The 26,560-nt window shown below is 47.5% G+C and overlaps 1 protein-coding gene across 2 annotated transcripts in view; it reads right to left on the bottom strand.

The window, feature by feature from the left end:
- The window catches only part of SIK3 (SIK family kinase 3), a 131,449-nt gene that overhangs the window by 45,241 nt on the left and 59,648 nt on the right, over positions 1-26,560 (bottom strand). For both annotated transcript variants that reach the window (XM_040426020.1, XM_040426028.1), the window contains exons 3-4: positions 17,582-17,645; positions 7,573-7,734 (exon numbers count right to left, since the gene is read on the bottom strand). In XM_040426020.1, coding sequence (XP_040281954.1) covers positions 7,573-7,734; positions 17,582-17,645 — 226 coding nt within the window. The remainder of the gene's footprint in view (positions 1-7,572; positions 7,735-17,581; positions 17,646-26,560) is intronic.

Genomic DNA, 26,560 nt, shown 5'->3' with positions numbered 1-26,560 from the left:
AGGTAGCTAAAAGTAAAGGTGGGAAAGCATTAAAACACCATGGCGGAGATTCATCAAACTGGTGGAAAGTAGAACTGGCTTTGTTGTCCATAGCAACCAGATTCCACCTTTCATTTTACAAGGGAGACCTGAAAAATGTACACCAATGTTGATAAATCACCCCTCCACGAATCTGCAGATGTCATTGGGGCACATGTATCAAGCTCGCCAAATTGGCAACGCGTCTCATTTATTATCCCTTAATAAATCAGGTTTTGCTTTTTTGGTTTAATGACATCTAGTGGTTGCTTTCTTGTAAGGGCACTTTCACACTAGCGTAATGCTTTTTCGGTATTGAAATCCGGTAAAGGGTCTCAATACCGGAAAAAAAACGCTTCCGTTTTTCCCAATGCATTCTGAACGTAAAGCAATCCGTTCAGTGTGCATCAGGATGTCTTCCGTTCCGTCCCTTGTACGGTATCTGACCGGACAAAAAAGCTGCGATATTTTTTAGCCGCACTAGCCGGATAATGAAATGTATTAATGCCGGATCCAATACCAAGTGTTCCGGAAAATGCTGCATCCGGTTTTCCGGTCTGCGCATGCGCAGTTCTTTCTAGCTTTGAAAAAATTTAATACCGGATCCATTATTCCGGATGATACCGGAAAGACGGATCTGGTATTTCAATGAATAAGTCTAATGGATCCGTATCCAGGAAAAAAAAAAAAATAAATATCCGTTTACTTTGCACACGGATTTCTGGATCCGGCAGGCAGTTCCAGCAACGGAACTGCCTGCCGGATTCTAACAACGTTAGTGTGAAAGTGCCCTCAGGGTACTTTCACACTTGCGACAGAGGATTTCGGCAAGCAGTTCCATCGCCGGAACTGCCTGCTGGACCCGGAAATCCAGACGCAAAAGGATGCAATTATGAGACGGATCCGAATGTGGATCAGTCTGACAAATGCATTGCAATACCGGATTCGTCTTTACTGTTGTCATCCAGAAAAACTGATCAGGTATTTATTTTTTTCAGATTTTTAAAGGTCTGCGCATGTGCAGATCGGGAAATCGGATCCGGTTTTGCGGAACACTTAGTACCGCATTAATACATTTCAATGGAAATTAATGCCGCATCCGGCATTCCGGCAAGTGTTCAGGATTTTTGGCCGGAGAGAAAACGGCAGCATGCTGCGGTATTATCTCCAGCCAAAAAACGTAAGAGGGACTGAACTGATGCATCCTGAAAGGAATGCTCTCTATTCGAAATGCATGAGGATAAAACTTCTCAGTACTTTTAAGGTATTGAGCCCCTGTGACGGAACTCAATACCGGAAAAGAAAACCGCTAGTGTGAAAGTGCCCTTAGACGTGTTTATAGTCACTAAGACTGGTCTAATTAGTATGTGCATGGAAATGTGACACAAGTGAGATGAAATTTGGCGCACGTCTCCATGAAAGTAGGCAAAATGTGGTGCAACTCACCACTCAAAAGAGAGACAGAAAAGTACTGGAGCCCTGGAATGGAATAGAATTTAGAGTGTTTTTTACGACTAAATCATAAGCGTACCTACATAAATAGGTCGGAAAATAGGCGCAAAAGTTAGAAAACTTATGAATTAGCCTTAAAACTAAAAATAGGCGCAACAGGCGCAAATGCCTCCAAAATCAGTTGGTAAGTGAGAATTCAAAAATAAAAACAGGCTCTTTACTCATGAAAACAGGTGGAGACACTATAGTAAATGTGCCCCAATGAAAGCATGAAGCTCCTGTGTTAGGCTAGGTCTACACGACGGCATTTGTCGCACGACACATAGGGCACAACTACACTGCAACATGTGCCACGCGGCATTGAAGGGAGATAAGGTGCGGAACGGAGGCCTGGATCGGAAGCCCATAGAAGCACTACGGAGAGCTTCCGTGGGTTTTCTGTCCATGCCTCCACAATGCAAAAAAGTAGTCCATGCGCTACTTTTTTTGCGGTACAGACTGTCGGATGCGGATCGCGGACCCAATTCAAGTGAATGGGTCCGCTTACGCATACGGCGGGCACACAGCAAGCACGGGCAAGGCCGGCACACGTCGGGTGCATGAGGCTTTAGGCGGGGTTCACACATCAGTTATTTGGTCAGTGATTGTGAGCCAAACCCCATGGTGAAGCCTAATCAGAGATCAGGTGTGATGTAAAGATTTACTCCAGTTCAGTTATTGTGCGGGTCCAAACCACAGAAGTGTGAACTCAGCCTGATCCTTCTGTTATACTTCTATCTTGCCCCCTACTTCTTGATAACCTGCCAAATGTACGCTAGTCAGAAGTACGAGACAGATGGAAGGGAGTCTGACTGCAGAGTCAGACTACACAGGGCTTGTTTGTAGTCTGTTACCATGGAGATGCATGGGAGCTGTAAACGCCAAACAGGCCACATTAAACTCATTTAAAAGCTATTTTTATTTTATGCATTGGAGAGAAAATAAATTAAGGCCTTATTTCATACCACAAGGAAGCGGCTAGGACTGACTTCATGGCACTACACTGCCTTTACTGGGGGTACACGGTACACCGGTCTTTGGTACCCACCGCGCTGCAGTAGGTGGCACTTAATTTATAATGAGGCGCGCGCCTAGTCATAAATTAGACACATCGGGCAGTCTTTGCGCCTGCCATGAAAACGACGCCAGCCCCTAACTACATCAATTTCTTGGCATGTTAGTGAATTTGCAAAGGTTATGGCCCAGGCCTGCCGCTCCTGCGCGATTAGGGCAGCGAAAAATGCAGCGTGCGCCTAAATTTAAGTGGCCATTATAAAATGACCCCCGCTATGTCTTAAGGATAGCTATACATATTAGACAGCTGCAGACATGCACTCCCGGAGAAGCATGCATGTGTCCCGAAAGGGGGAAAAGCTGCAGCCACATGGGTTAAAATCAACAATCCTTATTTCCCCACCATCTGCAGTCGGGAGGCTCGAATCCACTGAACTAAGATTAATGTCGGTAAAAAATTCACATCATCCATTAGAGCCCAGGATAAAAATAAAACACATTCCACATCCTCTCATTATATAGAAGTCAATCAATCTGATCGCTTCCAAGCACAGGACGGTGTGCAGCGCGCAGGAAGCCCGAGGGGGGATAAAGGTCCCCCCCCCCCCAGTAACGGGAGGCACTGTGACAGGACTATGGGTAAGAGTGGAGCGAGGAGTCGTTTAACATCCACTTCTGCCTCTGACGAGGCTTTTCACCAATTCTGGGAAAGATAAATAGAATAACAAGCGAGATATATGGAGCGGCGCTGACAGTAAATCAGCATTTCCATCCTACTCATCATATGACGGAGCCGAGCTGCTGCCAAAGCAAACAGCAGATGGGAGGCTCTACAGAGACGCTCCCGGCCGCAGGATTCCCAGGAACAGTCACTTCCCTCATCCCTCACCATAAAATCAATCCTATAAAAGACCTCCGCCTGACATGGACTGTCTATAGCCCCACATGGCACAGGCTTCTCTCTACAATACAGTGCATGAGATCACCTCCCGGCTCCACCATTTAATGTGCATGGGGGTCTCCCAAATATATGTCAGGGAAAAAGAAGGATCCCGTGGGCTGGATTTCAACATGACCAACCCTTTGTTATCAAGGCCGAGATGTTTGGCAGCGGCTTATTCCCCTCTCCCCATGTAGAACACATGCATGCTCGGCTGACCCCCACATGCATGCGTATGGGTCATTTCAGAGGCCAGATGATTATTCAGCCATTGGGAATCTACCCTGTATGACCAGAGTAATAACACTGACTTTTATGAAAGCTTGGTAATCCTATCTAGGAGGATCACAGAAACAGCACCACACTTGCTCACAGGCTGTGTCTGGTATTGCAGCTTAGCCTCATTCACATGAACAGGCTACGCTGCAATATCAGGCACAACCAATGGACAAGAGCGGGGCTGGTTTTGGGGAGAAAAAAAAAAAAGAGGAAGTTTTGCTAAACCTGCTCAAACCCTTTGGCCCCTTGCAGACGAGCGTTGGTCACGCTGCGAGTCCGCTGCGCAGCACCCGGCCTGACCTCCAAGCACTGCCGGGGTCACATAGCATTATATTGATTTATGATGCTAAGTAACCCTTACAGTTCTGGAAGGTATTGGACAATAGTGACATAATGCTGCCAGTGTTATCCAATATATTCCAGAACTGTAAGGGTTATATAGCATCATAAATCAATATAGTGCTATGTGACCCCGGGCAGCGCTGGGAGTTCAGGCCGCGAGCTGCGTTGCGGACTTGCAGCGATACCAACCCTCGTCTGCAAGGGCCCTTTAAAGTTCCATGCACACGACCATATTTTGCATCCGTGTCTGCTCCGCATGGATGTCATCCCGTGTGTCTGTTGCGCAAACTATAGAACATTTCCTATTCTTCACTATAAGGTCTCATGCACAAGGTAAACAGCGGGTCCGCGATATATGGGCGCTGGCCGTTAGTGCGCCGCATCACAGATGTGGACTCATTCACTTGAATGGGTCTGCAATGTAGAAGGTGCAGTGCGGGACGGGGACTCCGCACCGCAAAATAGTAGTGCATGCACTTCTTTTTTTGCGGTGTGGTATGTCGGGTGCGAATCGCGGACCCCATTCAAGTGAAAGGGCCCTGCCTCCGCATACAGCGGCCCTACGGTCGGTGCCGGAGCACAGCAGACTGCATTTTGCGTTTGTGTGCCTGAGCCCTAATGCGGATAAGAATATTCATTTCTAGAGATGGGAGTGAGAAAAATGCGTATTGCACATGGAAGGCGTCCGTATTTTACTAATTAGTGGTTTGCGGACCACAATACAGACACTGTCGTGGGCACGAGCCCTTAAGAGGAACCTTTATCAGGTTTTTCACGAATAAGTGTGAGGTCAAGGTGCTGTAGGGCTTTTAAATGGTTTTCCACCCACCCCATATTAAAAATCAGGTTAGTCTGTTTGAAAAAAAAAAAAGGACTTTAAAACCAGCGTGTGAGGTAACCGCAAACTGAATACGTGGAGCCACAGGGACGGTGCCGGAGCCGTGCAGTCCTGCCCATCTTATGTGAACGACATCCGCCACTGCCATCTGATGTCAGCGCTAGGGGCTCTGAAATCCCGGGCATGGACTGGTATGTATAGTCCAGGCACGTGCAGCGAGGTGTATACCCCAGAGTGTACTCATGAAGGAAGCATAGAAGGCCATGGCCAGGATTTCAGAGAAGCTAGCACTGACGCCAGACCGCAAAGGGCCAATCAAACCCCTCTGGCATCTACTGCATCACCCCAATACAAAGACAAACCGTCTTCTGAAAAATACCAACGCACTTGTAATCTGCAATGTGGCGTCATCATATTCCTAGTACTACAGAGCAAGAATGTCCAACCTGCGGCCCTCCAGCTGTTGTTACACTACAACTCCTATCATGCCCTGCTGTGGGCTGTCTGGGCATGCTGGGAGTTGTAGTTTGGCAACAGTTGGAGGGCCGCAGGTTGAGCATCACCGCTTTAGAGGATAGTGACGCAATCAATAATCACACTTCAGATGAATGTCGACCTAACTCGCCGATTCCAGGGGCGTCCCCCTGGTGGTCGTTTCCCCATCTCTCCCCCGATGGCAGAGGTTGGGGAAAGAAGGATTATAAAATTCACAACCTTCTCATTCTCAACGGAAATAAGAGGCTGACTCCCTTCTCCCTATGAAGAATACATGCACACTCGGCACGTGGGGTGTCAGAAGGAAAAGTCGTCAGCTGATGGTGTAGGGCGGCCGGTGTTACAACATCCCATGCTTGCCGGGATACATAATAAATGTGGGGCTATCACGTGCTGTGTGATAAACAGTATATGCCCTCCCGGGATCTCTAGTAAGAACGGCACAGCGACGTGAGATAACAAGGTTAAAGGCTGCAACTCAGGCTTCCCTGTAAAGCCACTGCCCCTTCCTAAAGGGATATTACCCCCACCATCCTCTTCCTCTGCACATGACTGTCAAGATGGTCTGTGCTGGACAACCATGGACTTACTGGTTATATGGACTCATCACATTCTAGTTATAGGGAGAGGTTACCATATTTCCATCATTGTAGTCTTAGTCATTAGTGGGGACGTCACCAGTTAGGACACATTTTGCAGCCAGCGCACAGGAAAAGGAACAAGAAGCCGTCTCCACCTACCTGCAGGTCTGTCTGGTAAAGGACAAAGTAGGAGAATCTGATTGCCGGGGGTGAGGGGTTAACATAGGGGCAGGCCGCCAATTTAACAATGCGAGAAATCAGGTCTGACACCTAGAGAGGATGTTGGGCTGTGTAACCATAGCTTGAGGACCCTCCAATCTCATCAGTTTAACTCTTTGATCACTGCAGCCACTCAGTTCACTGGTTTTCCCAGGTGACAAGATCAGGGGGCGTCCTAATAGCAGTCTGTGTAATAGTCCCACCACAGGTAATGTATAATAAGCTATCAATTCAAAATGGAACATATACATCAGTAATCTCCTAATGGGATTAAAAAAGAATAATAAAGACCGTAATTAAACCTCCACAAAAATCGTTTACTATAAAATACACCGTGCCGCACATGGTACACCGAATTAAAAAGGCTACACTTATCAGGCATTCGCAGATTTGATTAACCAGTTCACTGTAGAACCTGATAGGGATAAAAATAAAAATGGGGATAAAAACTGCATCAGAGCTAAAGACGAGTTATAAAAATTACACAGGAATTTCTCGGTGCCTAAAATAAGGCCTCACACAAAAGCTTCAACGTAAAGCAAGCGTTATCACTGCCCAAATGCAGACAGGAAAAAAACTTTAAATAAGTTGAGGTATTAGGCTCAAAGAAGCCTGGACACTAAGAGGTTAATCAGGCTAGGGCGCGCCATTTTTTATTTAGATTGAAACGAGGTATTAAAAAAAATAATAATAATAATTGTAAGGGCGGAAGATACTGTTCAAACACATAAATGGCCACTAGGGGGAGGCAAATGAAGAGTGATTTAGGCCTCCTGCACACGAATGTGTGCGCCCCGTAAAATGCGGGCTGCAATGCACGAACACCATCCGTGGGGTATCCGCAGCGGATCGCAGACCCATTCACTTTAATGGGTCCGCGATCCGGTTATTCCGCAAAAAGATAGGACATGTTCTATTTTTTTGCAGAACAGAAGTACGGGACGAAACCCCACGGAAGCACTCCGTAGTGCTCCCATAGGGTTCCGCTCCGTGCTTCCGTTCCGCACCATTCCGCATTTGCAGACCCATTGAAGTGAATGGGTCCGCATCCGTGATGCGGAATGGCCACGGAACGGCGCTCGTGTATTGCAGATCCGCAAATGCGGTCCGCAATACGGCAACGGGAAGCACACGTTCGTGTGCAGCAGGCCTCAGGGCGCTTGCACAATTTTTCATTTTTTTTTATTTTGTTCCTCAATGTTTTTTTTCCCCCTTGAACCACACCATGCTAAATGGAAGGCAAAAAAAATAAATAAAGTTACTAAAAAACGCATGTATTTGTTCACTTCCACCACTGACGTCTGTGGGGGTCTAGAAATGGAATCGACATTCTGGTTCCGGATTTCTCTACCCACCTGCAATCTTTATATTCAGGTTGGCATCAAGCAGCAAATTCTCAGCCTTCAGATCTCGGTGGACAATATTCCGACAATGGCAAAAGTGGACAGCGGCGATAATCTGCTTGAACTTCTTGCGAGCTTCTTTCTCTGCCATACGCCCATGAGCCACGAGATGATCTGCGATACAAGAATAGACGGTAAGAAGAAGCAGGAAACCATGGCTGACGGCTCACGAACAGGAAGCATTTTATGCCGTGACCATTCATAATGCTTATAATCTGGTGGACAACGCGGGCATAGAGACAGGCGTTCTCGCCATCCGTCTCAGGCCTCATGACCACAATCATGTCTGTGCGCCGTCCTCATTTTCTTGGCAGACCCACAGGTCCGCAGTCCGCATTTTGCCGACATATTCTATCTTTCTGCAGAACAAAGGAACGGATGCAGAAGGCACAATGATAATGTGTGTGCTTACCGCATCTGTATGTCTGTTCCACTAAGAGATAGAACATGTCCTATACTTGGCTGCAATGGGGCCGCAAAAGAAATGTGGATGCAATACAGACTGTATCTGCAATTTGCGGACTGCAAAATACATAGGGTTGTGTGCATGAGACCTCAAAGGTCTGTGGCGGCAGAAGTTTGGGGGATTGGACAGCAGATCTCTTCCAATCAGTATTGCTGTAATGGAAAATATTCTCCTCCTGAATCCTTGGTTCACCCTTTTCCCAAAACGGCAGAAGCAGTGAGAAGGACCACACCATTTTAACCCTTAATGAGCTTTGACTCCTGTTATAAAGGGTTTGCCTCATGTCAATGACTCCTATAAACATGCCGTGCTAAGGCACATAGACGTCATACACAGGAATCCCTGGGGACCCCTTCTTTAACCCTTCATATCTCAGGCTCACAACTAGAGAGACGGGCCCGGGTCTTACTTGAAAACTGACAAAGCTTTAGGGTCCAGCTACACGGCGACAGGAAGGCAAGTGACAACAAAGTCACAACTTTTTTTGTAATCATAGTCAATGGTGCTGCCATACGACATGCTGCAACGGTCACAAAAAATCCATCCAAGTCTGATTTATTTTTTATTTTACAATGCAGTTGCAGCGTGTCGCATTGCGACACCATGGCCTAGCATTACCAATAATGTTGCGTGACTTTCCTGAGACAAGTAGTCGTGTGACAGCCGGACACTTAGACTACGGATACACTGCGACTTTCTGTAATGATAGTCAATGGTGCTGCTGCGGATAAGAGGGGGACAGTGGGGGAGCTGACAGGTTGCAGGGAGGGAGAAAAAATAAAAAACATCCTCTCCCTTGACCCCCAGGGAAGGGTAACATGGACCTCAGTGCACGTTACCTATCCCTATCCTCCATCAATCAAAGAGCGTACTTGCTTCTGTGATTGTCACATATGGGAGTCTTTTTTTTTCCCCAAAAAAGGAGTGAGAAGATGAGCACTTGCCCATCTAATCAAACCCCTTCCCCAAATTCGGCCATGTGAGACACCATGCCCCAGATGTTTACCCGCACCCAGAATATGGCGTCAAATAAGTCTCTCCAAACACTTGTATCCCGCCCCCCCACACATACAAACAATAAAAGTTTCCATTTTACACTGTTCCTCCTGTCCATATCTTTAGCACATATTGGAACACATTTACTTTTTACGCCAGTTAGATTTGTCTCATTTTTGATGAGGTATGCGCCCCGTCATAAATTAGAAGCATCTGTGGCAGTCCTTGCATCTGGAGTAAAAAGGGGCTAGCATAAGTTTTCGCTAAGGCTACTTTCACACCTGCGTTAGGTGCCGATCCGTCTGGTATCTGCACAGACGGATCCGCACCTATAAATGCAAACGCTGGTATCCGTTCAGTACGGATCCGTCTGCATAACTTAGTAAAAAAAAAAAAAATCTAAGTGTAAGTCAAACGGATCCGTCCTGACTTTACATTGAAAGTCAATGGGGGACGGATCCGTTTACAATTGCACCATTTTTGTGTCAATGTAAATGGATCCGTCCCCATTGACTTACAAGCAGCCAAACTGATGCATTCTGAACGGATCCGCATCCATTCAGAATGCATTGGGGCTAAACTGATCCGTTTGGGGCCGCTTGTAAGAGCCTTGAAACGGATCTCACAGGCGGACCCCGAAACGCAGGTGTGAAAGTAGCCTTACATTTACACCTGTTTCCAGACGTAAATGCTAGTAAATTTGCGGGGGATGGGTTCCCAGCCGTCCGTCACGCCCAACTAAATACAGTCACACAGCTGGGTAAAAAAGGGGAATTGCGACTATTTTACGCATAAAAAGTCGCAAGTCCCTTAGTAAATGTGCCCCAATATGTGCTGTTACATGTAACAATTGTCACTAGAGAGGAATGTAGTGTTACAATGGTGTTTCCTCAGTACCGTCGGCTGCTTGTGGGAGAGATTTAGTGCCATTTCTTGGTATGGATTATTTGATAGTGTATCCTGGACCTGGTTACTTGTGGTGTAAATTGTGCCAATGTGGGTTAATCTTTCCCTTTCTGTGCCTGTGTCTGCATCTGTATGAGTAATGAATTTGTAAAGTCTGCTATGTAGTTCTGTGTCAGTTTGGTGCATGTCTCAAGTGCAATCACCTGCCCTGCTAGAGCAACTCTAATGTCTGTTTTGCTTTGTTCTGTTTGGAGTCTGTCTGTGCCCTTGTCATCGACCTGTGTCTGGATTGTTCTGGTTATGTCACAGCCTGATTTCTGTCTTCGTTCTTTTGCTAAAGTCTGTTCCATGCGTTGTCTGGATCCAGTCCTAGTTCTTGTCCGATTGGTCTTGGCTAGTTTCTGTATGTATCTGCTGTGTCTGAACAATGTCCAAGTTTCTGAAAGCTGTCTTGCCAAGCTCTGCTCTGTCTGAACAGTGTCCAAGTTCCTGAAGTCCGTGTGTCTGGCAGTGCTCCATGTCTCATGCCTGCAATTCATGTTTGCCTTGGATTCGCCCTTGCTCTGCATTGTGCCATGCCTTGGATTCTAGTGATTTGGTGTCTCTAGTGTTTTCTGACCCCATTGGTCAGCTGCCAAGTACAGAAGCAATTTGGCAGTCTGGTTGCTATCCCGCAGCGAGGTCCACATCCCTGTACAGGTGTTAAAGGCTGAATATCGGAAGACGTAAACCGGTTACTTAAGGGTCCATACACGTCCGTCACATCTAATATATTGGCTGATGGTTGTGCAGTCAGAAAAATAAAAATGTTGTGGATCTCGGAATGCAGCGACACAATAAACCAGATTATGTTTGAAAAAACAAGCGTTTTTATTGTGCAAATCTACTATTATCATAACCATACTGACGCACAGAATAAAGTTATCATGTTACTTATACCACACAGTGAACACTATAAAGAAATCCCACAAAATAATGTTAAAATTCTTGTTTTTTTATTGTAAAGTTGTTTTCCTAAACTAACAATTGCCGCCCCCCCCCCCCCAATATGCCGAGGCCCCTCACACTGATTCTACTTACTTGGCTCCCTACGCTGCTCCTGGTCCCCGCACCGCTACTGCTTCTCCCCATGTGCGGATGAAAACATCCGGTGTTTGGGGGACGACGACAGGCGGTGACGGGGACCAGCCTCCCTAGTGTCACCCGCAATGCTAGGGAGGCCATTGGCTGGCTGGCACCGGCCATGTGCTCCCCGCATCACGGATGCGGACCCATTCAAGTGCTCTATTTTTTTGCGGTGCGGACGGATCACAGACCCATTCAAGTTGAATGGGTCTCGATCCATCACGGCCGCTGCACGGACGTTGCCCGTGCATTCGGGACCACAAATTGCGGTCCCCAAAGCACGGAACGGCCGTGTGTATGGAGATGTGAACAAAAGACTAAAAACATGAAAGGAAAATAAAAAACTGTAACATAAGAAGCAGCAAAGGACCAAAATGTAACAATTAAAAGCACACAGCAGCTGCAACAGTGACATCTAGAGGCCAAAAGCGTGTGCTACACAGTCTGAAAACTCATTGGGAGTCATTTCCAAAGACCGGCGTTTTACGGTCTTCATTTCTCCTCTGCACTGCTGAAGGATTGGGCTAATTTATGACTAGTCGAGCCCCTCATTATACACTAGGTGAACCTCCGACAGTCCATGTGCCTGAAGTGAAAACTACGTCGGCCCCTGACTGGAGAGTAGTTTTCACTCCTTCCAGGTGTAAAAGATGGTAAATTTGTGGGGGTCGAAGTGCTTAAAAATGCCTGTGCAACAAAATATTGTCACACGGGCGTTAAAAAAGTCGCATCACTGGGTCCTGTGACTTTTTGGCATGGCGTGCTTAGTAAATTACTCCCATGATTTTCTATATTAATTCTTTTTGAAAATGTGATTAAAAGAATAAATAACAATGCAAAATAAGTATATTGTGATGTCACGTGTTATGCAAAGGGAGGGGGGAATTATTTGCGCAAAATCATACCATTTTCTATCATTTTGGGGGAAGAGCTTCCTTTCAAGGAAATCAATAAGGGTAATTTAAACAAACAAAAATAAAATCACATGCAAATTGTGACTGCATGAAATTGCGCGCACACACGTGATTTCATTACATGTGATATATCCGACACCCGGCACCCCCACCAATCACCTGTTAGAAGAGTAGACGGCGCGTCGTCTCAGAAGTTCAGAGTAATTACAAGTACTTGCTCCATTCACTGGAATGTAATTGTAATTCCATCACTCCACCGCTTCAAGGGGGATGACACGTGCAGATCCTAAGGATAGGCACAAATACAAACAGGCTGCACAACCCCTTTAACTATTGATCGCCTATGCTTAGGATAGGTCACCCATATTGGATTGTTGTGGGTCTGACAAGCAGTACCCCCGTCAATCACCTGTTTTCAGGAGCTGTGGCACTGGGACTACTACGCGGCTCTGTCCACTGCTCCACACTCACTTGTATTCGCTAGGATAGGTCATCAACATCAGATCGGCGGAGGTCTGACTACTGGCACCCCCGCCGATCTGATACAGATAGGTTAGCAATTGGTAGGGCCATGAGAACCCCTTTAATGATACTTAATTTAGGTTTGATGACTGTGCACGTGACCTTGGCTCTTTCACGTCTCAAGGTGCGGCTATGTGGTACCCCGGACAGACTCAACTGTACAGGCATGCTCTGGGAGATGCTGGTCATTGACTGCCATTGGGGGGGGGGGGGGGGAGAAACTATGTACATGTTTTATTTTTTTTATTACTTACTGTGTCTCTCTGCTCGGGGAAGCGTAGTAGACAACACTTTAATGTACAGTAAAGAAAAAGGTATGCCAATGCAAATGGACAACCTTGGCATACGATGGGTACACGTAGGCCTATGGGCACATCAAGGGGTATACGTCAGGAACATATACCTCCAAAGTGTAGAAAACGAGATGTGAACATAACCTTTGATCTGTAGTGGATGTATACTGTGATTTTCTTTCCTTTCGACTGTATTAGGCCTCAAGCACACAACTGTATTTTAGTTTTGCATCCAATATGCATTTTTTGATTATTGGATGATGACCCATTCATTTCAATGTGACAGCACATAGTTAAAAAAAAATATACAGGTCCTTCTCAAAAAATTTGCATATTGTGATAAAGTTCATTATTTTCTGTAATGTACTGATAAACATTAGACTTTCATATATTTTAGATTCATTACACACAACTGAAGTAGTTCAAGCCTTTTCTTGTTTTAATATTGATGATTTTGGCATACAGCTCATGAAAACCTAAAATTCCTATCTCAAAAAATTAGCATATCATGAAAAGGTTCTCTAAACGAGCTATTAACCTAATCATCTGAATCAACTAATTAACTCTAAACACCTGCAAAAGATTCCTAAGGCTTTTAAAAACTCCCAGCCTTGTTCATTACTCAAAACCGCAATCATGGGTAAGACTGCCGACCAGAAGGCCATCATTGACACCCTCAAGCAAGAGGGTAAGACACAGAAAGAAATTTCTGAACGAATAGGCTGTTCCCAGAGTGCTGTATCAAGGCACCTCAGTGGGAAGTCTGTGGGAAGGAAAAAGTGTGGCAGAAAACGCTGCACAACGAGAAGAGGTGACCGATTCCAGACCTTGGGGGACCTGCGGAAGCAGTGGACTGAGTCTGGAGTAGAAACATCCAGAGCCCCCGTGTACAGGCGTGTGCAGGAAATGGGCTACAGGTGCCGCATTCCCCAGGTCAAGCCACTTATGAACCAGAAACAGCGGCAGAAGCGCCTGACCTGGGCTACAGAGAAGCAGCACTGGACTGTTGCTCAGTGGTCCAAAGTACTTTTTTCGTATGAAAGCAAATTTTGCATGTCATTCGGAAATCAAGGTGCCAGAGTCTGGAGGAAGACTGGGGAGAGGGAAATGCCAAAATGCCTGAAGTCCAGTGTCAAGTACCCACAGTCAGTGATGGTCTGGGGTGCCATGTCAGCTGCTGGTGTTGGTCCACTGTGTTTTATCAAGGGCAGGGTCAATGCAGCTAGCTATCAGGAGATTTTGGAGCACTTCATGCTTCCATCTGCTGAAAAGCTTTATGGAGATGAAGATTTCATTTTTCAGCACGACCTGCCACCTGCTCACAGTGCCAAAACCACTGGTAAATGGTTTACTGACCATGGTATTACTGTGCTCAATTGGCCTGCCAACTCTCCTGACCTTAACCCCATAGAGAATCTGTGGGATATTGGGAAGAGAAAGATGAGACGCAAGACCCAACACTCTGGATGAGCTTAAGGCCGCTATCGAAGCATCCTGGGCCTCCATAACACCTCAGCAGTGCCACAGGCTGATTGCCTCCATGCCACATTGCCGCATTGAAGCAAAAGGATTCCCGACCAAGTATTGAGTGCATAACTGAACTTAATTATTTGAAGGTTGACTTTTTTTGTATTAAAAACACTTTTCTTTTATTGGTCGGATGAAATATGCTAATTTTTTGAGATAGGAATTTTAGGTTTTCATGAGCTGTATGCCAAAATCATCAATATTAAAACAAGAAAAGGCTTGAACTACTTCAGTTGTGTGTAATGAATCTAAAATATATGAAAGTCTAATGTTTATCAGTACATTACAGAAAATAATGAACTTTATCACAATATGCAAATTTTTTGAGAAGGACCTGTATATATAATAATATTTAGAACGTGTCCGTTTTGGAGACAAGGATAGGTCATTTCTATAAAAGGGAGTAAGAAATGGTGCCATGCACACGTCCGGTATCCATGTTTTGAGGACTGCGGTTTGCGGACAGAACACATATGGTCGTGTGCATGAGGCCGTATCATCCCATCTACATCCCATCCAGTGTCAACATTATTATGTGCCCGGCAAAACCAGTCCTTAAAGGGAATCTGTCACCTCGTTTTCGGTTATAGAGCTGTGGACATGCACGGCTAGATCGCCGCTAGCATGTCCGCAATATACCTGTCCCATAGCGCTGTGTCCTTTTTATTGTGTTTAAAAAATGATTTCATAGATATGTAAATGACCCTGGTAAGGAGCCCAAGGGGCTGTACGAACCTTCCTGGAGCCCAGCACCGCCTGCGTCCTCCGAATCTCCTCCTTGCTCACAGTTAGATTGCCGTAATCTCGCGATGAGCAGTTCCTTCCCTGAGGCTGATGCCAGCACAGGGAAGGAACACTACACCGGCACTGCGCATCGCGATATTACGGCAATCTGTGAGCAAGGAGGATATTCGGAGGACGCAGGCGGTGCTGGGCTCCAGGAAGGTTAGCACAGCCCCTTGGGCTCCTTACCAGGGTCATTTACATATCTATAAAATAATTTTTTAAACACAATAAAAAGGACACAGCCCTACGGGACAGGTACATTGCGGACATGCTAGTGGCGATCTAGCCGTGCATGTCCACAGCTCTATAAGCTAAAACGAGGTGACAGAATCCCTTTAACTCCAAGGGCTCATGCACACAAACCTATTTTCTTTCAGTTTCCGTTCTGTTTTTTTTTTTTTGCGGACCCTATGCCGAACCATTCATTTCAATGGGTCCGCAAAAAAACAAGTTACTCTGTGTGCATTCTGTTTCTGTATGTCCGTATTTCCGTTCCGCAGAATTATAGAACATGTCCTATTATTGTCCGCATTACGGACAAGGACAGTACTGTTCTATTTAGGGCCTAATGCAAAATACGGAATGCACATAGACGTCATCCGTATTTTTTGAGGATCAGTTTTTGGCGGACCACAAAATACATAGGGTTGTGTGCATGAGTCTTAAGAATGTGAAAAAATATTTTTTTTTTTAAAAGTACATTTCCTCCAATTTTGGGAGGCTACGCGGAAAACAGAATCTGTCAGTAGTATGACAAACTGAATAACTTGCATTGTTCCAGGTGACAGAACTGGACGGGCCTGATGTCTGCGACGCTCAAAGACGTCAACCAAACGGAAGAGCGAGTGCGTCACTGGCCCATCGCAGCCGTCAAATCAAGATGATTAGCGCAGAGATAAACCCAGCATTACACAAGTAACAGGACGACTGCCCAAATTATTGATAGTCTGACTCCTCCAAAAAATGTATATTTTCCTTTCAAAGAACTCCCCTTCTGTATGGATGATGCCTCCTTCTCCCCAGCTATCAATGTGATTGGTTATATAAGTGTCTGATGAGTGGGGGTCCGCCTGCCAAAAACAGGGGGTGCACAGCCCCTTGCTTCCACCAGAGGGTACAGGGTCACTCCGCACTACCAGCTATAAGAGAGAGTGGATACGCATGGCCTACAGACTGAGAATGTAAATTCTATTAGTAGTAGAAATGAATGGACGTACAGGACAGGATATCTAAAGGTGTTTTCCGGTGATAATGGCTTCTGCCTCCTGAAACCTCCGGTCCTCTCCGTCTTCTGGACCCGCCACTGTTTTCATCCGGCTGGCCATGGTCACGTGCATCGCTCCAGCAAATGGAGCAAAAATGTGGGGGAAAGATTTCTGGATCCAGGTTAGAAAGAGCTCGTCATGTACTAGGTCAGGGCTGGCCAACCTGCCGCTCTGCAGCTGTTGCAAAACTACAACTCCCAGCATGCCCAGTCTGCCTACAGCAGGGCATGGTGGGAGTTGTAGTTTTACAACAGCTGGAGGGCCGCAGGTTGGCCCGCCCTGTACTAGGTTATGTATGATTTTCATATATTTTATTTTTTTTGCATTACTCATTAACCCCTTTCAACACTAGAGTCCCTGCTGATAGTTTGCAATGGAGAAGACTGTCTCGGTGCAATCTCCTCCGACCCGCGCAGCCCAGGCAAGAATCATCCTGCACTTTGGGAAGGAATGTCGGCCATTGCATTGAAGAGAGGAGACCTATTTATAGGGGTGGCTGCCGTAGGAATGCAAGAAAACCAAAGTGTCTGCAGCAGAATATCTGCGAGCCAACGAGAAGGGCTTAGAACAGGATGTTCAGCCAAGTAAAGGGGGCGACGGGATGCCCCAACACCTCTAGAAATTAGGACATTCAGCTAGAGGTCCAATGTTTTAATCCTCTTGATTTTTTAATCCCCGGCAGCAGCGAGTGATAGCTTTAATACCGTGGAATAAAATTTGCCATGGTTATTAGACGTGAAATAAAGATGCCGGATGAAGCACGTGCCGCCGCCGCAAACCCCCTAAAGCATTTAAACGCACCACAGCCCGGATGGAAAGGGATGGGTTAAATGATGTTATGACTCCCACACGCATGATACATCATGTTTACAGAGTCAGGCTGTTGCATGCACGACGGACCCGTATCTCATTACCAGTCACGCGGCGTGATTAACCCTTCTTCCGCTGGTGCTGATAGTTCGACACACTGCAGGCATCGGAAGACCTGAGCTACGCGCCTCTTCATTTTTGGGTGTGGACACAAACATCCCTGAAGCAATAAAATTCGGCACAACAGATACCAGGCTGCACCTTGAGCGCATTCCTTCAGCTCGTGGAGACGTATTACAGACCAGAGGCATCTACTACAGGGGGAACTAGCGCTGCCCTCACATCACTTACCAAATATCTCCCCTCCGCTGGCGTATTCTGTCACAAGGTAGATCATCCGTTCAGTTTCCATCACCTATAGCAGAAAGATAAAATGGACAGATAAGGAAATAAAAGGTGAGGCACATGAATAAAAGCCTCCATCATTAGATATGTTCTGATACCCGGGACTGTCCTGAGGCATGAGAACGTTCAAACTAGGGCTGCAGTAAACAATTATTTTAGAAATCGAGTATTCTATCTATTTTTTACAATTAAATCGAGTAATCTAATAAGAGAAAATGAATTAATAGACTGTTTTCCTTTATAAAAACTGAGACTCCCTGCCATCAGTCGCCAACACCCTTCGTTCCCCCCTGTGTGATCAGCCCAAGTGCATCAGTTCCCCCCAGTGCCATCAGCTCCACTATCCCCCAGTGCCTTCAGCTCTCCCCCCACCCCAGTGCCTTCAGCTCTCCCCCCACCCCAGTGCCTTCAGCTCTCCCCCCACACCAGTGCCTTCAGCTCTCCCCCCACCCCAGTGCCTTCAGCTCTCCCCCCACCCCAGTGCCTTCAGCTCTCCCCCCACCCCAGTGCCTTCAGCTCTCCCCCCACCCCAGTGCCTTCAGCTCTCCCCCCACCCCAGTGCCTTCAGCTCTCCCCCCACCCCAGTGCCTTCAGCTCTCCCCCCACCCCAGTGCCTTCAGCTCTCCCCCCACCCCAGTGCCTTCAGCTCTCCCCCCACCCCAGTGCCTTCAGCTCTCCCCCCACCCCAGTGCCTTCAGCTCTCCCCCCACCCCAGTGCCTTCAGCTCTCCCCCCACCCCAGTGCCTTCAGCTCTCCCCCCACCCCAGTGCCTTCAGCTCTCCCCCCACCCCAGTGCCTTCAGCTCTCCCCCCACCCCAGTGTCTTCAGCTCTCCCCCCACCCCAGTGTCTTCAGCTCTCCCCCCACCCCAGTGCCTTCAGCTCTCCCCCCACCCCAGTGTCTTCAGCTCTCCCCCCACCCCAGTGTCTTCAGCTCTCCCCCCACCCCAGTGCCTTCAGCTCTCCGCCCTTGTGCCATCGTCTCTGTCACTGGCACTATTGATGAGGGCAGTGTGGCTGGCACTGTTCCTGGTGGCCTTTTGACTGGAACTATTCATGGTGATTCTCTGGTTGGAGCCATCCATGGGAGCACTCTGGTTAGCACTATACAGAAGGGTGCTCTAGCTGCCATAATATATGGTGACACAAACTGGCACTAGTCATAGAAGCACTCTGACACCCTTTTTTTTTTTTTTTATTGTGGGCACCCTGGCTGACATCATTTATGGGCACCTTTAATTTCTTTCTTGTATTATCCTGGGATCTCGAGGACATGCCCCCTGCAAGCTGGAGCTGCGGCTACCACACAGAGCTTCTGTCCCAGCACCCAGAACTGTGTCTGTCCATGCAGCCTGCCCTCCTCCTGACACCCGGAGTGCACAGAGTCATTGGTTGCTATGTCCCTGTGCACTCCGGGCGCCCGGCCAAAGTCGCACCCCCACCCCCTCGCTGTCACCAACTTATCTTTTACAGCAGGGGCGCCTGACGTCACACAGCGAGTCAGGTCGCGGCGTGTGTACGTCAGGAGGTCAGTGCAGGGCGGGACCATGGACGTGCCGTGGAGTGTCCGGAGGCCCCCTGTTGGAAAGGTGGGTATTGCGGGCCAGCGGGAGACCACGGAGCGGGAGTAATAGCAAGCTCTTCACTCCCGCTCTGTGGTCACGTGACACAAACGAATCCCCGTTGCAAAAAATTTGCATCGAGGATTTTTTTGTATCGGATTACTCGATTTAATCGAGCACTCATTGCAGCCCTAGTTCAAACCTCACAGGGAAGCCAAAAGGAGGCGTGATCCCGAATATTATTACCATGGGGCACTCTGCAACAAATCTTCCACCCCTGCTCCCATTCCCAAGAAGCATGGTGTAGGGATAGGTGAAGTGATCATTAACTCCTGCCCAAAGCTATATTCTGACAGAGATTATTTAGCCAACAGGTTGCCATCTTTACCTGACCCTACAAGTGGCAGGACCTGCTACTGTATGTTCTGGGGAATCGACGGCAGGTGGCATGACACTCATATCCAGCAGAAACGTAAATGTAGCTAGGAGGCGGTCGTAGATTATAGACTTCAGTCACGTCTGTGGCATGGAGATCCGGCAGAAATGCCAAGAGTCAGCTGGACACAAGCAGCAGCATGCAGCAGTTTGTGTCCTGCCGATTCTCGGGCATTTTGCCAGAATGCGGCTGAATCTCTACCGGACCCAATTATACTTAAGGCTCCGAGCGAGTGTCTCACTGCAGACTCGCAGCGAGACACCCGGCCTGAATTTCCAGCACTGCCGGGGTCACATAGCATTACATTGATTTATGATGCTATGTAACCCATAGAGGTCTGGAATGTATTAGATGACACTGACATAATGCTGCCAGTGTTATCCAATACATTGCAGAACTGTAAGGGTTACATAGCATCATAAATCAATGTACTGCTATGTGACCCCGGCAGTGCTGGGAGTTCAGGCCGGGTGTCTCGCTGCGCATCCGCAGGAGACATTGGTTTGTCTGAAAGGGGCCTAATAGGGCCGGGTGCATTCCGTTTGCATCCAGCAGTGCCGGATACCGTTTTCTTCCAGAACAGCCTGCTAGAATCGCTGTCGCAGGTGTGAAAGTAACCCAAATCTGTCATACGGCCAGGGGGGGGGGGATATGCGTCAAATGGTCTATGAAGGGCCTGTGCCCCCAATTTGTCACATTCACCGGCTGCGCAGGGGGAATCATGAAAACATCAGTCTTCATAAATGTCCCCCATAAAATGCCCCTTTAGCCTTTCCATCAGAGCTCCACTGATGCAGATGACGGCTTGGGTGTTGTCTTTCCTGTAAAAACAGTCTTTTTCTCTCTGTGTCGCTCACATAGATCGTCCTCTGACAGAATAGGACAAGGTGGAGGATACAGACTCGTTCTTTCTTTTACACCTGTTGCCAGAAACGCGCTTTCCAGTTCACCAGTTCTTTAGAAAACTCCCTTTCTTGCCTTCCCTGCCATTTCCTCACTTTCCTGTTGTCATTTCCAGTATGGGAATGAAAAGGAGGAAGACAAATCTAAAAGGGGGTTCACATCTTTTTGGTAAATGACGCTGTTTAGCAATGAGAAAAAAAAAAGAAAAGAAGCCAGTATAGGTTCCATCTTCTTTTTACTGTTCGGTGCAGTCAGTGAACGGTGCCTGAAGGTGCTCGGCGCATGCGCAGTTAACTTTACTGCCTGTGCTGAGGTAGAGGGAGTCAGCCCCTTTAAAAATAGCACTACTTAAAACATTGTCCAACCGTATGGATCCGCAAAAAATCATCCGTGTGCATTCCGTATTTTGCAGAACGGAACAGCCGGCCCCTAATAGAACAGTCCTATCCTTGTCTGTTATGCGGACAATGATAGGACATGTTCTATTATTTTGCGGAACGGAGATACGGAAACGGAATGCACACAGAGTAACTTCCGTTTTTTTTTTTGAGGACCCATTGAAATGAACGGTTCTGCATATGGTTAATAAAAATAAAACGGTACGGACATGGAAAGAAAATACGTTCATGTGAATGAGCCCTAAAGGGTTCAGCTGCACGGCTATCTTGGTCGCAAGGTAGCATAGAAATTTAAGGGGTCGCAGTGTGATGTGTGCCGTGGCCCCAAAATCATAAAAAAAGAAAAAACCTGCATAACTTTTTGCGATTCTGGGGTCAGGACAAACGTGTAAGTCGCTCAGCGACCCCATTCATTTCTTTGCTGGCACTGCTACACTGCGATCTTTGGGCGCGACAGCTCTTGTGCAAACAATATCGCCAAGTAAATTGGTGGGGATCCGCCACCCTGCACCCTGCAGGACCTTCATAGTTCCATCTGCTGTGCCAAAGACGATGCCGATTTCTGCAGCACTGCTCCCATTGAAGCAGCATTGCCGTAATCAGGTCGATCCACTACACAATGGACAGAGCTATGTAGTTCCGGCACCAGAACAGCTGATCGGTGTGGGTGCGGAATGCTGGATAGCGATGACCTATCAGACAAGAATAGCGCATGCTGCAAATTTGTGTGTGAACTGCGCCATACACTTTAATGGGTCTGGTGTGCGTAGCATCCCCATAGGGTGCAGTCAGAAATAACTGCAGTCCTGTGGTCCCTAGCCAATCTCGGCTTACCTACACGCGAGTTTCGTGCTGTACACCCTGAAATGGTCACAAATCAGTACGGCACAGCGCCGATAGAGAGGCCGGCGTTGGGGCCACAATCTCCCACATAAATGGTGGTGGGCAAGACTGTAAACTTTCTTCTGCAGAGCAAACACTCTGTACTGTACTCCGATGCCACAATCAAGTAAGCGGCCGGTGATGCCGTTTACCAGGTGACCGGCAAATGCCCGATAAACCTGCTGAGAAGGTATCTGAGCCCTGCTGTATTTATTCAGTGATGTCTGATATGGAGCCTATCAACATGAATGAATCGGCGTAACCTACTGAAACAGCCTCCGATAATGCTCATAGCCTGCGTCCAAGAACGCCTGGCAATCAGCAAACAATGCATTTTACGGCTTCTCTGCCGTTTTGTACTGGGGCCAAAATGTAAAAAAAATATAGCTCAATCTGTCTTAAAATCTGCCACCTGAACCCATTTTTTTTTTATTTTTTTAAGTTAACCAAAGTGATTGTGAGGATGGTAAAATAAAAACTCATCTTCCCAGGCTACAGCATGTATTGTTTGGCTGCATTGGTGAAGTTCTGTATACTGCTGCAGCCAATCAATGGCCTCAGTGGTCTTGTGCTGTACACTGCTAAGGTCAAGACCAGGTCCCCCAACTGACAGCATCTTCACTGATCTGCTGTTCATCGATCACATGGCCTGTGCGCAGCTCAGTCCTTAAAATTGGATGGGCCAGGGCTACAATGCCAAGCATAGCCACTACACAATGTATGGCACTGTGCTTGGTAAGCTGTGAGGAGGCCGCAGCACTCACCGATGCACAGTGACTTCTTCAAGCAGCTGATCGGCGGGAGTTGGACCCTCACCGATCTGATATTGATGACCTAGCCTGAGGATAGGACATCAATATTGTACTCCCGGAAAACCCCTTTAATGTCGGCACCCACTGTAAATACATGTTTAACACATCTGGATGACTTGCAGAGCTGATGTGCATTTCTGTCCATTCTATGGCAGACTGTGTCCATCACAGCAGACCTATTAGGCTACTTTCACACTTGCAGCAGAGGATTCCGGCAGGCAGTTCCGTCGCCAGATCTGACTGCCGGATCCGTCAAAACGTATGCAAACTGATGGCATTTGTCAGACAGATCCGTCTGACAAATGCATTGAAATGCCGGATCCGTCCAAACGGATCGGAATGTATTTTTTTTCAGATTTTTTGCGGTCTGAGCATGCGCAGACTGCAAAAACGGATCCGGATCTGGCATTAATGCATTTCAATGGGAAAAAATGCTGGATCCGGCATTCCGGCAAGTGTTCCGGAATTTTGGACTGAGATAAAACCGTAGCATGCTGCGGTATTATCTCAGTCCTGAAAAGTCAAAAAGACTGAACTGATGACATCCTGAACGGATTGCTCTCCATTCAGAATGCATTGGGATAAAACTGATCAGTTCTTTTCCGGTATTGAGCCCCTAGGACGGAACTTAATGCCGGAAAAGAATAACGCTAGTGTGAAAGTACCCTTACCCGTATTGCGATCTTACTAATAGTTCTAGTGCTGATGACATCATCAGTACCTGACTGCTGTAAGTCCCAATCCCATGATCGCTATGACAACCAATCAATGCGTTCAAAAGAAATAATAGGATATGTGCTGTAGAAATGCTCTCTCATGAGATCAAAAATCTGAGAGGGGTTCACACATAGTAGACATTCATTGGACTAAAACTAATTGGTAGATGGCGCAGTCCTCACTATATGACATGCTGGCTCCTGTGCACATCGACATCAACAGCTTTGGGGTGGTCGTAACAGACCAACGTGCCAGCAAAACATAGACCGTGAGAGCCCACCGAGCCTGAACAGGCTGCAGAGAGTCATGTAAAATGGTGAATGCCTAGGGGTTATATGAAAATTGAAAAACAGCGTCACACTTGCAAATGGACTGTGTCTGGTATCACTGTACGGCCACTTCAATAGGGCTGACCTGCAATACCAGGCACAGACTTTGGACAAGGGTGACGCTGTTTCTACTTCTCAAACTGCAGAAATAAAAATAAGAGACTTCGCCCTACAATGATACTGCTACGGTAAAAAAAAAAAAACTTCTGCCCCTCATCTAAGGCTACTTTCACACTCGCGTTTTGGGCGGATCCGTCATGGATCTGCAAAAACGCTTCCGTTACAATACAACCGCATGCATCCGTTATGAACGGATTGGGTTGTATTATCCTTAAAAACAGCTATGACGGATCCGTCTTGAACACCATTGAAAGTCAATGGGGGACGGATCCGTTTTCTATTGTGCCAGATTGTGTCAGAGAAAACTGATCCGTCCCCATTGACTTACATTGTGTGCCAGAACGGATCAGTTTGGCTCCTCTTCATCAGGCGGACAGCAAAACGCTGCAAGCAGCTTCCAGAGCAGAATGGAGACGGAACGGAGGCAAACTGATGCATTCTGAGCGGATCCTTTTCCGTTCAGAATGCATTAGGGCAAAACTGATCTGTTTTGGACCGCTTGTGAGAGCCCTGAACGTATCTCAAACAGAAAGCCAAAACGCGTGTGTGAAAGTAGCCTAACAAATTTTACTCCACCAGACAAGAACTGAAAAATACAAAAAAGCATGCGTTATTAAAAGAAACTATACACTAAAGTATATTTAATTATAAAGAAGTCTTGGAGGATTTTGAGATGTACCACTCTCTGTATTAAAGAAAAAGAAATTGAGGGAAAAATGGCAGTGCGCCTTATAAAGCGGATACGAATGAGCGCTCGTCAGTATGGAGGAGGTGTGGGGAGCAGTGACTGTAGCACTGGCTGTAATCACCGCTCCCTGGTCTTCTTCTGGACACCACCGTGTAGAGCATTAGGACGTCGTGCACATAGGCATGCATTATGACCTGAAACTGTGCGTTGTCAGGTCGCAGTGCGGGGTGGCATAAAACCAGGGAGCGGTGAGTGCAGTAAGAGCGCACAGTCCGGAGCATGAGAGGCAAGTTAATTTATGGCTGAGCGGAGGGCTGATACAGATGGGGGGTCTGATCTGAGGTCTGATAAAGTTTGGTGGAATGATACAAGCTGCGGGTCTGATCGGAGGTCTAATAAATATTGGGAGTCTGATCTGAGGTCTGAAAAAGGTTGGGGATCTAATATGGGGGTCTTATGAGGACTGGGGGGTCTGAACTGAGGTCTTATAAAGATTGGGGTCTAATAAAAAATATATATATTTTTTTTTCCGATTTTCCTCCTCTAAAACTTAGGTGCGTCTTGTAATCAGGGCCGGCCTTTGGGGTGTGCGGGCTGTGCAGCCGCACAGGGCGCCATAGTAACAGGGGCGCTGGGCGGCCGACAGCTCGCAATGTAATCTGCGGCAGGCGAGGCTGTACTTGTGTTCTCCCTCGGGGCGCCCCCTCCATCTCCCCCTCCCCTGTCTGACCTGCCTGCTGCCCCCGCCACTGCCAATAAGAAGAGAGACAGGAGGAGGAGGGGAGGGGCTGTGGCCACTGCGCCACCAATGAAGAAAACTGACCTGAATACAAATACAGGAGGCGGGTGCCGGAATCAAATAGCCGGCACCCGACCTTTGTGACAGGGAGCTGCGATCAGCTGCAGTTGAGTTAACCCTTCATGTGCGGTACCTGAGGGGTTAACTGCCGCTGATCGCAGCTCCCTGTCACAGAGGTCGGGTGTCGGCTATTTGATTCCAGCACCCGCCTCCTGTATTTGTATAAGAAACGTTGGTGGCACAGTGCCCCCCCTCCCCCCAACACCCCAGTATAAGAAACGTTGGTGGCACAGTGCCCCCCCTCCCCCCAACACCCCAGTATAAGAAACAAACATAATTGGTGGCTCAGTGCGCCCCCCCCCCCCCCCAGTATAAGAAACATTGGTGGCTCAGTGGGAAGTGCCAATGAGGGTTAAAAAATAATTTTAAAAAATTAACTCACCTCCTCCAGTTGATCGTGTAGCTGCCGGTCTTTCTTCAGGACCTGTGGTGACGTCACTGAGCTCATCACATGACCCATTACCATGGTGATGGATCATGTGATGTATCATGTGATGAGCACAGTGATGTCACCACAGGTCCTTTGACAGGTCATGAAGAAAGAACAGAAGACGATCAATTGGAGGTGGTGAGTTAATTATTTTTTTATTTTTTAACCCTCATTGGCACTGCCCACTGCGCCACCAATGATTATTATATTGAGGGGGGGCGCACTGCGCCACCAATGTTTATTATATTGAGGGGGGGCGCACTGCGCCACCAATGTTTATTATATTGAGGGGGGGCGCACTGCGCCACCAATGTTTATTATACTGGGGTGTTGGGGGGGCGCACTGCGCCACCAATGTTTATTATACTGGGGTGTTGGGGGGGCGCACTGCGCCAATGTTTATTATACTGGGGTGTTGGGGGGGCGCACTGCGCCAATGTTTATTATACTGGGGTGTTGGGGGGGGGCGCACTGCGCCAATGTTTATTATACTGGGGTGTTGGGGGGGCGCACTGCGCCACCAATGTTTATTATACTGGGGGGGCGCACTGCGCACAACGATGGGTTAGGGAAATTTCACAGCAGAGTGCGCATGCGCTGGGAGCCTCGCCGGCGGTTAGGGTAGGGAAAAAGCACTGGCCCGTACGTAATTTTTCCCTTCCCTAACCGCCGGCGAGACTCCTGGCGCATGCGCACTCTGCTGTGAAACTTACCTAACCTGACGTTGTGCGCCTGCGCGGCGCTGCACACCTCCTCACGTCATGTCCGGTGCGACCGGAAGTGACGAGTGT

The sequence above is a fragment of the Bufo bufo genome, chromosome 1, assembly GCF_905171765.1.
Source record: "Bufo bufo chromosome 1, aBufBuf1.1, whole genome shotgun sequence".
In the NCBI taxonomy this organism is placed as follows: Eukaryota; Metazoa; Chordata; class Amphibia; order Anura; family Bufonidae; genus Bufo; species Bufo bufo.
Note: the sequence above shows the minus strand (reverse complement) of the source record. Positions and strands in the feature narration are given on the sequence as shown.